At 37.0% G+C, this 14,088-nt stretch overlaps 1 protein-coding gene across 1 annotated transcript; it reads right to left on the bottom strand.

The window, feature by feature from the left end:
- Nucleotides 1–851: 851 nt before the first annotated feature.
- Nucleotides 852–13,307, bottom strand: LOC129272623 (uncharacterized). The gene is made up of 4 exons (XM_064107623.1): nucleotides 12,468–13,307; nucleotides 11,123–11,275; nucleotides 6,433–6,663; nucleotides 852–5,313 (listed from the first exon to the last, which is right to left on the bottom strand). The coding sequence occupies exons 1-4, from the start codon at nucleotides 12,501–12,503 to the stop codon at nucleotides 5,050–5,052; spliced, it is 684 nt and encodes a 227-aa protein (XP_063963693.1). The 5' UTR covers nucleotides 12,504–13,307; the 3' UTR covers nucleotides 852–5,049.
- Nucleotides 13,308–14,088: the final 781 nt, after the last annotated feature.

Consider the following 14,088-nt stretch of genomic DNA (forward strand, 5'->3'; position numbering starts at 1 on the left):
AGATGAAAGGGGCACAGAACACGTTCGATTGGGGGCATTTTGGGGGTAAGAATTGACACTTACACGAGAAAGGGCACTTGGTAACACCAAGAACGTGTCCTACTCAGGTGAAAGAGGCACAGCACACGTTCATGAGGGGGCATTTTTCTTGCGTAAAAAAGGGCACTTTTTCAGTGCTTTAAAAAGTGGGGGCACCATGCCCCCGGCCTCCCCCCACCCCAGGATCACTGCCCCTGTATTAGAGGAGGGGTTCATCTGAATCTTTGTCGTGCGAGTCCGGAGCTGTATTTGAGACTGACAGAGCCCCACTTTTTTCTTGTCAGGCTAAGTTCAAAGACGCCCTCTATTGGACTGAAATGGTATGTAAAGACTTTCATCCTTTCAAAGCAATGTCTGTCTTTCAAATTACGTTTAATCAATGAACGAGATTCTAAAAATCTTTTACGTGGTGTTAAGTAGAAATTACTGTATGCAAAAAAGATCAAACAACATCGGAACTTAAAGGAAGTGATATACACTGATAATTGAAAAGTAGATACATGATTGAAGCAGGCCTGGATGGAGGACATAAGGAAACAACACCCACTCACATGCAGAAGGGGGGGGGGGGTCTGGATGGGGCTGGGGAGCAGACCCCCCCCCCCCCCCCAATAAACTTTTAATGAGTAAGAAGGAAAAGGAAAGAATGAAAAGGAAAATAACAATTATGAAATGTGATATGATAAAATATGCTGTTATTCTATTCAATGAAACAAAAAAAGAAATGTGGAAAGGATAACTTTCATGTCAAATAAACAAGTAATACCACAACTTGGAAATAACATGAACATTCAACACAATTGTCATGATGATTTCAGTACAAAAGATGCCCTTTATTGAATAAAGTATTTTTGATATATTAATCTCAATAAGATACCACAACCAAATAAATATCTGCACAATTTATGAATACATTAGGAATCAAGAAATAATTCCAACAGATGTCGGAATATATAAGAGCACAATTTCTGCTGGCTGTGATGAGCACACCCTTCTTTTAAATTACAATGCACTTTGATCATTGCATTTGAATCAATTACAGGAGCTTCTATATAAACTGTTATGGTGATGTTATGAGTCCATTATTATAACATTGCTTCCTAATATAGCCTTATCCTGTAAACTTTTTTTCATTTTTATATATACAAGGAAATTATACTTACTATGCATGGAGAGAAGTAAGGACCCCCCCCACCAAAGTGAAAAACACAATTCCCCTAGAACTTACTGTAAATCAAATACACCCACATTAAAAGATCAACATAATATATACTGCACATTTATCATAACTATAATAAATTAATAAATGGATGGATGGATGAATGAACGAATGATTCCAGATTTCAGATAATGGAATACATGTATAACACAAAATTTCGATTACACTGTTAGCTCAGTCATAATGCATATCATTTGTTTTAACAGATAGTGCAAAAATTAGGTATTGCATGATTATATTAATTTCAAATGATTAGAGATAAAATCATCAGATCTGCATACTTAAAGTCCAAGTCCACTCCAACAACAAGTTGATAAAAAATAGAAATAAAACAATCATAGCTGAAGATCTCGTAAGAATAGGCTAGATTTTCACTTATTTTGATAAAACATATACAGTGCATCCCAGAAAAAATGAAACAAGGATTCACCTATTTTTCTTCAAAGGCAAGTAAATTATGATATTTCATTTTCATCATCATAAGATTCAGTTATTCCTCTATATTTTGATACCTGATATGAGACGAACACTTCACGCATTAATGAGCAAGACAAGTTTGAAATTTTAATTAAAAACCAGGTTGCGTAGAAAAATCGGAAAAGATTGGTTAACGATATGACGATTGTGCTTATTCGACTATAGGCTCATTCGCATTTCTTTTGTAATCTTTGTTAAGTTTCTGTCACTGACCTCTAAATGAGAGTGGATTCAAATTCACACATGAGTTTCTGCACTATTCGTCTCTGATATGCCTCAGTATTTATTGTTTGCAATCTGCCATGTGTGAATGATTTGCTAAGCTGTTGGTCTCAAATTAAAGAAGAGATTCCACTCTTACCATACGTGTCAAATCTGTAATAGAAACATATTTAATAATTTGAAATGCATTTCTAAAAACAGGTTTCCTTTATGTGGGACGCACCGTGTATGGGTAGCATGCAACAAATATGCCTAGTACTCACTATTAATATTCTGTTTCAATATTATACAAAAAAATATTTCACTTCTTCCTCTTGAAGTGTAAGAGAGGGTCTGACTCCACCTGAAAACGTGGGTAATTATTCTTTCTTATTATGATTCAGTAGTCAAATCTACAAAAATAGAAAATTTTAATGTTTTGTAAAATACGAATGAAATAGTGTGTGACATGACCAAAAATTAATTTTACCAAATTGATCCTGGACCCTACAGCCACTATGCAGCGCCAGATCGATGTTGGCAACATTTGCCCTTAAATCGTTGAATATCAAATCGAGTTACGGCAACTCCCATCTTTTAGCGTCTTTTGGTCTGACGCGGCCGGGGCTTTAACTCCCGACCTCCCAGTTGTGAGACGGACACCCTACCAACTGAGTCAACACACCAGTATGGTGATACGTAATACATACATGTACACTTTCAATAATTATTCACTCCATATAATTTCCCATGAATATATGAATATACATATTGACAAGAAAGTTTTCAAGCCATGCAGTCAGTAGGGAGGTCCCCAACAAGTGGCTTCTATCATCCAAGTGATATTCATGACTCGAGAGGATTTGCATATTTAATGAGGTTGATGCAGACCAAAACGCCGCTTTGTAATTCAGTCATTGCTGCTCTAAATATAAATCAAATTTCATGATTTTGGTATCAATTTAGAGAAGAAAAATAATTCTTTCAGGTCATGTGTTTGAATTTTATTCAAAGATTTTGTAATGTAGGTGAAACTGTTTAACTAAAATATGCTACAAAATAATCGTTTTCACCTGACAAAAGTTATTTTCACACTATATTTTGTTTGAGCCCAAATGATTTTTAGATCATGATAAAGCTTAATACCTATGCTTTAAAATGGTATAGGTTTCAAAACAAGAATTGGTTTAATCGGATCAAGATCACACTTTTCATTGGCCAAGTACATTAAGCAGCTTGAAAACAAGAATACTGCACTCTGATTGGTCAAAGACACCATACACTCAACGGTTCCAGTGCTGGATTCACGGCAAGGTCACACTTCCCATGTGGTAATCTCATCAAATTACCTGCGCTTGTTGATTTGAAGCCTTATCCAGCCAATCAGAACTCTAGATTTCATGCTACTCCAAAATTTTTGAAATCTCGTCGTGTACCTTGGTGGGAAAAGTGTGATCTTGACCCGATTAATAGGTGCTGCATATTAAGAGTGACATTGTGAGAAAGTACAGAAATTCAGCTTTGTGGTGATATTGATATCTTCGAGGCTCAAAAGAAAAATATTGCACAATTTGTAAAAGAAAACAAAGGAAGAAAATTCAGTTTTGAGGCATATTTTCAGGCCTGAAATTCACTACTTATCAAAATATTTTATACAAAATAAATGTCCAATCTGAAAGAAATTTTTTTTTTACTCTGTCCAATTGTGCAAAGATATTTAATTTGACTTAAGGATAAAGAAGGTAAATTCTTAGAGAAAGAAAATCTCATGATTCAGGAGATCTTGCAGGGAGGCGGATTCAGCCACTAGAGGATTTGGATGAATCTGGCCTATTTGCTCATTAGCATAGGGACCTGCAGTCTGAATGCATGGGGTTATTAAAATCCAATTCTCTAATTATTATGTGTACATGTGCCTAATATCCTGGATTAATTCAGTTCACTTTCCGAGGTAAACCTATAACCCAGGTTTAAACTTCTTAGTAAATTTGTACCATAGAATCTTCATAATTAACCCCCCCAAAAAAAAAAAAAAAAAAAAAACCAACAAAAATTAAGAATTTGACAGTTATTCCATCATGCTTTCGAGGTAGTCTGCAGGCACAGACCCCGAAGTCTAGCACAGGTTCAAACAAACTCAGATCAAAAGAGTGAACGTTTAGTACACTGAAAATTCTTCTGAGGCAATGGTAGGCTAAAAAATGCAGACCCCGTTAGCATGTGTAAAAAAAAAAAAACAGTTGGTGCCCTTGAGTTTGTTTCAGATGATTTTAATAGACGAGAGCGTCTGCCACTGGGAAGACTATTTCAGACACTTGGACCCGGTGACTGCTTCAAAAAGAATTGCAACTAGGCCAACTTTGCCATTGTCCCAACGACCGTGGTAACGGGGTTCAGCAGCCAATCACAATCAAGGTTTCCATGGAAGTTACAATAAACGCAAATTTACCACAATTGTAAGTCTTTATGAACCAGGTGGGTGTTTCAAAAAGCTGCCCGTAAAGTTACGAACGACTTTACGCACGACTGGAACATGTTCTTAGGTCATCACTCAATTATGTAGGGATATCACATAGCACAAGAAAGGAAAACCAGTCGTGCATAAAGTAATTCGTATCTTACGAACAGCTTTCTGAAACACCCACCAGGGCCCCTGGAGAGCAATACATGAAAACAATAAATGGTGATTTTTCACTGAGAACTGTTATAAGCTACTAAAATCCTTGCATCTGATTGGCTCAGAAGAAATAAGTCAATGAAAATTGCTGATTCTTTACTTCATGGGACAGTTGTCAGATCTGATTTTCCTTGGCTTAGATTAGCTGGAAGCTCTTTTAGTATAGTAAATGTCGGATGAAATGTCTGACAAGTCCTGTCATGTAAGGCTCGCCTGATTGGCCCGGAAGAAATAGGTCAGTGAAAAGTCGACTATTTACTTCATATCTCATCCTAAAATACATGTTTTATTTCGATTTTTAATGATGCATTTCTTACCATCATGAAAGACCACAAATAGTAGGGGGGACATTTGATATTGTGTCCCCCCTACTATTTGGAGTAGGGGGGGGGGGGGCACGTCCCCCCTGGGATTTCCGCCCATGTGTCAAGGTTCGCTATTTCTTCTCCCTCGGAATCCGTCCAAGCAGGTGAAACTCTTTGTTGGGTCTGCAGCTCGTCAGGTGGGCCAGGCGATTGGACATGGCGAAGAAAGCGGCCACGCTGCCTACCATGAAGGCATCCTCCTGGTCCAGTCCATGGGCCTCAAGGTTGGAGAAGTGTTCTCCGGTGATGGGCTCGTTCTTGCAGACGGCCAAGGCCAGGTCCAGGATGGCCCTCTGACGGGAGTCCAAGGCTGCCATGTGCTCATTTGCAACGATCTGTGGGGGGTAGAATAGAACGTACAAAAAGTGAATGCACTTCTAAACAGACAAGACAATTCTCATGTTTCTTACAGGCACTGACAAAATGCAGCTCAGTGCACTGACAAAATGCAGCTCAGTGCGAAAATGTCATAACCGCCTATATATCACATTTTTCAAACTTACCTAGAGCTTTCAATTTATCAAATCAATGGCCCGTTAAAAAAGAGATAGGTTTCAAAATAGCCTACAAATCAAGCAGAATTCTAAAATATGTGCTTTTGATTAATTGAAAAGTTGCATTTAAATGCAATATGCAATCAGACCCCTAATTATTACTCCCCTTAATCATGGTCTCATTAATAAGTTTATTTACTACGCTACTAAGTGACCAGTAAGTTCATTTTATTCTGAAATGATCTTATAATAATTTGATCAAATTATTTGGTCTCATGGTATCATTAAAGTTAATTTCTTATTTAGTTCAAGATCTATCAAAACCAGTACAAACATAGGTTAATAAGCATGGCTGATGACTTTAATATACATTCTACATTTATCATACTTTTATATTTTAGTAGGCCCATAATTGAATATTCATTTCTCATAAACGTATTATCAGAGGGGTATTTCATTCTGCTTAAAATCAATTATTCTACTGGTAACACACCAATCTAAATATGTAAAATTAATAGTCATTACTGTTGAGCTTCTTACTTTTTTCTCTCATTTTTCCTAATAAATTAAAGCATGGTCTGATAAGTGTTTCATCCATCTCCAAATCGATCCCAAAATAAAATTTAGTTCCAACCATCTCCTATGGTGGTCATACATGTACAAATTTGTTCCCACTAAAATGTACTATTTCAGAATGTACCGGTGTGTTGGCTCAGTTGGTAGAGCGTCCGTCTCACAACCGGGAGGTCGGGGGTTCAAACCCCGGCCGCGTCAGACGAAACAACATTAAAAGATGGGAGTTGCTATTACCCTGTTTGGCGTTCAACAATTAAAAGGGTTAGAGCCTCGGCGATCTGGCGAATCTGACAAATTTTCAGAGTATTTCATTTCATTTCTATTTCAAACAATAAAATACGGATTTTCATTTTCATTTTGATGGGGTGCAAAATTCCTTCTCACCTCATCTGCCAAGGTCTGATTCTTGCTGTAAATTCTATGCAGTGCACTGTGAGCAACGATGCAGTACATGCAGTTGTTGACGGAGCTCGTTGCCACCACAATCATCTCTTTATCGGCCTTGGTGAGGTTGCCACCGCTGTCCTCCATCAAGACATTGTAATACTTGAAGAACGAGCGGAAGGAGTCGGGGTGGTAGGACAACATCTTGAAGACGTTTGGTAGAAATCCACCCTGTGATTCACGGTAAAGGTGATCAATATAATAAGAAGAAAGAGCTCCAGCAGGTTTAGAACAAATCCTGATCACCAAATTGTTTTTTTCTTCTAGTTAATGAAAATGGATTTTAAAAATTTGCATTATTCTGGTGAAACAGTTCTTGGCATGTCTTCATAGTCAATGAGCAAACTGATGTCATATCCCCACTTGTTCTTGTGTATTTCATATGAAATTAGGTTTTATTCAATTTTTTTCCTTCAAGAACCAAAAATATTGGAATAACAACTGGTTAAGTGCATTAGATATTCTTTGCTGCAAGTTATTTCATTATAAGGGAGACATATCATTCAAACATGTATGAACAAATGAAACAATTATGATTACATGTAATAACAAAGAAAAAGGGAAGTGGGGACATGACATCATCAGCCCATCTAATGAATATTCATGATGACGTGCATATACAGTTAAACTGTTTACACAATAAATTGCTAAACTTTAAAATAATAACTTCAATATTTGTTATCAGATTTTGATGAAATTTTCAGCATTTTGCTCTGTGAATTTAGATATTTATTTAAATACAAATATTTTCAGCCCGGAGCATCCCTTTAAGGACGTTCCACAGTTAAAATGAATTCCATGTCATTTTCACCAAATTTTGCAGAGAGTTACTTTGGTATCTATGCATTATGAAAATGCAAAAAATAACATAGGTTCATGTGCTTATTTTTTTTCTACGGGTCTTCAAAGTCGCCGTATTTGAATGATATGCAATATTGCGCAATCAAGAGAATTATGCCTCTCTTAGACCTCACGAATTCTTCAAATGAGTGTAAATCATCTTTACTCAGTAGATACCGCATCAAACTTCATCAAATTTTCAAGATATATAACAAAGTGTATACAAAAGAAAGAGAAAGTCTTTTAATTGGTAGAACTATATCTATTTGGAGTCAGCAGCGCCCTCATTTGGCAAGAATGGTGCAAAAACTCGGAAAAAACAAATCTTCAAAGACGTGAATCTACTCAAAAATTAAAAAAGTATTTTGTAAGCTGCACTTTTTTCAAAATCCATGTCATTTTCATCAAATTCGGCTAAATTGTAGAGGAATGCATATCGAAGGTGTAGGGATGTTAAAAATATGGGGTCCATGTGCTCGTTTTTTAACTATGAGTGTTCAAAGTGATGCGAGTTGGCATGAAAATCGCCCAAATGCGCCCAAAACGTGCAAAAGTCTAATAATGCCGTCTAAAATGCGAATGGTTCCGTAGTTTTGCCCCCAAACATTCAAAATCCATGTCATTTTCATCATTCTCTCCAGATTTGTTGAAGAATATATTCTGAAGACATAAAAATATTGAAAATATAGGGTCCATGTGCTCGTTTTTTAACTATGAGTGTTCAAAGTGATGCGAGTTGGCATGGAAATCGCCCAAATGCGCCCAAAACGTGCAAAAGTCTAATAATGCCGTCTAAAATGCGAATGGTTCCATATTTCGCTCCAAAACATTCAAAATCCATGTCATTTTCATCATACTCTCTAGATTTGTAGGGGAATATATTCTAAAGACATTAAGATATAAAAAATATGGGGTCCATGTGCTCGTTTTTAAACTATCAGTGTCCAAAGTGTTGCGAGTTGGCTTGAAAATATTGAAATCCACCTAAAATGCGCCGAAAACGTGCAAACGTCTAATAATACCGTCTAAAATGTGAATAGTTCCGTAGTTTTGCTCCCAAACATTCAAAATCCATGTCAATTTCAACATATTCTCTAGATTTACAGAGGAATATATTCTGATGACGTTAAAATATTAGAAACATGGGTTTCATTTGCTAGTTTTAAAGCTATCAGTGTCTAAACTGTTGCGAGTTGGCTTGAAACAGCCCAAAATGCGGGACGAAAACAAGTAAAAGTCTGATTATACCGTCCAAAAATGTCTGAAATGCCAATGGTTCCTTAGTCCTGCTCCCAAACATTCAAAATCCATGTCATTTTCGTCATACTTTCTATATTTATCGAGGAATATATTCTGAAGAAGTTAAGATGTTTAAACTATGGGGTTCATGTGCTCGTTTTCAAATGATCAGGGTCCAAAGTGTTGCGAGTTTGCTTAAAACAGTCTATAATGCGCCTAAAACGGGCAAAAGTCTAATACCGTCCAAAATGTCTAAAATACGAATGGTTCCTCAGTCCTGCTCCCAAACATTCAAAATCCATGTCATTTTCATCATACTCTCTAGATTTGTAAAGGAATATATTCTGAAGAAGTTAAGATGTTAAAATTATGGGGTCCATGTGCTCGTTTTCAAATTATCAGTGTCCAAAGTGTTGCGAGTTGGCTTTAAACAGTCTTTAATGCGCCTAAAACGGGCAAAAGTCTAAAACCGTCTACAATGTCTAAAATACGAATGGTTCCTTAGTCCTGCTCCCAAACATTCAAAATCCATGTCATTTTCATCATACTCTCTAGATTTGTAAAGGAATATATTCTGAAGAAGTAAAGATGTTTAAATTATGGGGTCCATGCGCTCGTTTTCAAATTATCAGTGTCCAAAGTGTTGCGAGTTGGCTTTAAACAGTCTTTAATGCGCCTAAAACGGGCAAAAGTCTAATACCGTCCAAAATGTCTAAAATATGAATGGTTCCTTAGTCCTGCTCCCAAACATTCAAAATCCATGTAATTTTCATCATACTCTCTAGATTTGTAGAAAAATATATTCTAAAGAAGTTAAGACATTACAAATTTGGGGTCCATGTGCTCGTTTTCAAATTATCAGTGTCCAAAATATTGCGCGTTGGCTTGAAACAGCCCAAAATGCACCGAAAACAAGCAAAAGTCTGTTAATACCGTCTAAAATGCGAGTGGTTCCGTAGTCTTGCTCCCAAACATTGAAAATCCATGTCGTTTTCATCATACTTTGCACATAGATACTTTAGCACCTGAATATTCCAAATATGCAAAAATTAACATCGGTCCATGTGCTTGATTTTTTGCTATAGAGCTTGAAAGTTAACCCAAAATGGATGATGTTCTTATGAATTGCGCATCCAAAAGAATTCGGCATTTTTAGACCTCACGAGATCACAACATTGAGATTAAAGCCCTATTAATCAGTCAAAATCCATGAAAATTTCGTCAAATTTTGCAATATGATTAATAATTGTATCCGTAAGATGGATAATCTATCGATTGCTGTCAATTGTTTGCTCATTTAAGTCTAACAACACTCTCAGTTCTTAGCAATTGCGGGAAAGATATAACCTCAAAAATTTCAAATTTCAATAACAAACTTGAGAAGTATAAGAAATGCTGCACTTTATTCAAAATCCATGTCATTTTCACCAAACTTTGCAAAGTTGTTCAGGAAGGTATACCTAAGAGGTGCAAACATTAAAAAATATGGGTTCATGTGCTTGTTTTGAAACTATCAGCACTCTGATTAGAGCAAATATGCTTCTTAAAACACCCGAAAACGCGCCAAAAGCAGTATCTGTGAGGAAAAATTCCGAACCACTTTTCCATTTATTCATACTCGGGGGTCATAATCTTCATACTTTGCAGCACTACAGAGAAACTATTTTGAAATTGTAGAGGAATTTAAAAAAATGGTCCATGGAATAATTCCAGTTTATTAGCTTCATAAAATAACACATCAGATCTGCAGTTAATGTAGATAAGGAGAAAAATCAGCTCACATTACCTACAGCTGATTAAATCACAAGTTCATCCATTGTGACGTCAGCGCGCAGAGTGTAAAATATGCGCAGATAATGATGCGCACAAACATAACTGTGGAACGTCCTTAAGTCCACAAATATTTGGAAGGGCATCAAAGCTACTTCTGAGGGCATCGGAGGCTGTGGCCATGGATTTATTTGAGCCCTGTTAAAAAAGTGACAATTCGTCGGCAGTCATCTGAACCGTCGTACAAGTCAATTTTGGTCAAAAAATTGATTTTGATATTTTTGCAGAAAATGAAAGTACAAGTCCTACTCTATTTATAACTAATTATAGGCAGCAATTTATTTCATTTTCTGAGATATGAGGGGATTTTCGACTTTGCACATGAAAAGCGATACAACGTTTTGACTGATCGCGCGCATTGAAATCGCGGTCAGTCAAAACGTTGTATCGCTTTTTCCCTATGGCGTTTTTGTACAGGGAAAATCTAAGTCGCTCAAATCGAAAACGCAAGCATGTAGCTCTTTTGCCATATTTTCTTGGATCCTTACTTTTGTGTAAAAATAAAGATACCAATGTCAGGCAATTTTCTTGGTCTTTCCAACCATGTATTTTTCAAGCAATGAATATGATGTTAGGCTGAGGAACTAAGTGTGAAAATTATAGTAAACTTTGAAGTTGATTTTCTCTGAAATGAGTTTGCACCGTCGTATGTGTGATACGACGGTTCGGATGACCGCCGACGGATTGTCAGCCTTGAGTTTCCCTACAAGCTTATTGTCACCTTCTCCTCTACTTCATCCATAACTTCCTGTAGATCATCAGGAAGGGTCTTTCTATCTGGAATCGGGAAACGACTGATAGGAGGGGAGCTGTCACTTTGCAAGTTAGAAGACGATGTGCAGATCGGTCGAGTCCTTCCTAAGAGCCGAGTGCACTAAATGAAGCAATAAGAGTGGGTGGAGATTTGAATGTTAAAGGCTTGAGCATTGGGGAAGGTTCATGTTGATATACAATTTTGGCTTTCACCAGTGAATAAGATTGCATATATTCGATCTGAAAAATAAGTCTTCAAAAATCTTGAAACAAGCAGGATTTAAACCTCTCCTATACTGATTGCCAGTCAAGAGTAATTGTCTGTGCATTAGGTAAAATAAACATGTATCACATTATCATTCAAATTAAATATAGGTAAGTGATTGAATAATTGATGAAGATATATCTGGAAAAAATGGTTCAAAGACAAGACTGGCACATGTAGTCAACCAAAACTGGCCAATAATACCACTTTGTGTTGGACTGTTGGGTGCGGGGTTATTACTCAAGTTACAGGAAACAGGTAAGCTACCGGTACTGATAGCAATTATGATCCCTGATTGAGTATCTTTTACAAAATGCTGATCTTAAACCAGGGTAAGAAATTATTTCTATTTTTTAGGGGCTCCCTTTTTTTTCCACATTGGAGTCATCACAGAATTTTTGGGGCTATTTCTTTCATTTTAAGGGCTATTTTTTAGGGGTAACAAGCAATTATGCAGTAAAAGCAACTATCACTACTCTGCCATAAAGATAGAATTAAGATTTTCTAAATAATCTTGAATATTGTTTACAGTAACAATTCTTGGAGTGACTCTAGAAATAATGTTCGCCCCGCACAGCGTGCGCTGTCTATTAAACTATTATTATTAAACCATTATATTAATGGGCTTATTTTTAAAGAATTTTTCATCCTTTCCTTGCATAGTGTGTGTCTCTATTTCCCATTTTATATTCTGGCCACAATGGTATTAAGCTACCCAGTACTTCATCAAATCCTCCAGTCTGGATTCCAACTCATCCAAAGTAAACATTTGTATACTAGTCTTGGTAATTACATTTCTTAAATTGTTAGTTCTTTTGTTTCTTCAACTTTTTTCATGTCCCTTTCTGTATTTTCCCTGTTTATTTTCCACTTTATTCCACTTATTTTCAACTATAAGACAATTAAGTAATTCCCTGTAAAGATGTGATGTTCAAACAATGCTCAGCATGGTTTTACTCCAGGCAGATCCTGTTGCACTCAACTAATGGCTCAAATGGAAAAATGGACTGATCTCCTTGACCATGGAAGACCGATTGATATACTGTACCTTGATGTTAGAAAAGCTTTTGACACAGTCCCTCATCAACGCTTACTCATGAAATTGAAAGCATACGGAATAGATGGTCATGTCTTGAAATGGATTGAGGCCTTTCTTGTAGGAAGAATCCAGAGAGACGCCCTAAGAGGAGAGTATTCTGACTGGTCTCAGGTAGTCAGTGGAGTAGCGCAAGGTAGCATCCTCGGGCCCCAGCTTTTCATCCTCTATGTCAATGATCTTCCGTACAGAGTTTTCAATGATATTCAGATCTATGCTGACGATACCAAGATTTATGGAGAGGTATTTTCAAATAGCCAACATCTATCACTACAAAAAGATCTGTATGAAGCCACAAAATGGGCAAACTCCTGGCTCCTTAACTTCAATCTGTCCAAATGTAAAGTTATGCACATGGGTCGCAACAACAATAACTCTACATACTACATCGACGACCAGATACTTGAAGAGACCAAGGCTGAGAGAGACCTAGGAGTACTTGTTGATAATGAACTTAACTATCATGCATTACGACAGAATCTTGCGGCTGCTGCCACTGTACTCGAGCAAATTCTAAAGTTATAGCTAGAACACAAAAGTGCCATTTCAACTTATTCTCGTCAGGTCAAAATATTTGAAAATTCGTAGATGATGTCCGAAAGAATTCGAATTTGGCAATTCAAGACAAAGTCACAGCTCTTTTTACAGTTCTTCCTCGACCTCGCCACTACTAAATGTGGACTAACGAGTTGGCGGTAATAGTCAAATCAAATATGACTGGTACAACAAACAACAACTACGTACCGGTAGGCTGTACCATACCAGCTAACGTTAATAGCAAGAGGGAAATCCCCGTATTGGGCGCGGCGTGTATGGTGATATTGGTTCAATTCAGTGCACTCACTGGACCACACCACATCCGCATAAGAAGAATTGGGGCTAGAGAATCATAGAATTATGGATAAAACTATCCAGTTTATCAGTTCTGCCTTACTGAAAGCTGAATCTCCAGATGCAAGAAAAACCTTGATCGAAAAGCAACTGCAGCGATTAGCTGAAAAGGACAGTAAAACTGCAAGTGTTGAATTTCCACCAGGTAGGTCCAGTTAATTCTTAATACAGTCCCATATGTAACAGTTTGCGTTAGCTTTGCCTTAGGCCAGCTTAGACAGGAATAACCGTCGTTTCTGGGGATTTATTTAACAATTTCTGACATTTTACTATAATCCCCATTCCCATTCATATGTATAAGTGAGTGAGCCAACGCAGTTCAGAGGAACAACCAAAATACAGAGACTGAAATGAAGCTTTTGGACTATAATCAGTATCACTATTGTGGTAAAATTAGGTAGGCCTATATTCGTATATATAACCTGTGAGGGAAAGAGGGTGGAAAGTGGGGTTAACAGAAGGAAACTTTAGGGATACTCACCAGACGAAAGTTGGTGTAAGACAGCGGTGAAATGAATGTCAAACTAAAGTCTAAGAGCAGGCCCAAGTAACTTGTAGATATTACTGGTATTCTTGCTGTAGATGGCTATTGGTGTGATATATAGTTGCTGCAGCTAGTTGAAACTCGAAGGGCGAAGCAAAGGTTGATTTGTGTAGATATTATCTAGTCACAGACGTCCTC

Source organism: Lytechinus pictus, chromosome 12 (genome assembly GCF_037042905.1).
Source record: "Lytechinus pictus isolate F3 Inbred chromosome 12, Lp3.0, whole genome shotgun sequence".
Classification (NCBI taxonomy): Eukaryota; Metazoa; Echinodermata; class Echinoidea; order Temnopleuroida; family Toxopneustidae; genus Lytechinus; species Lytechinus pictus.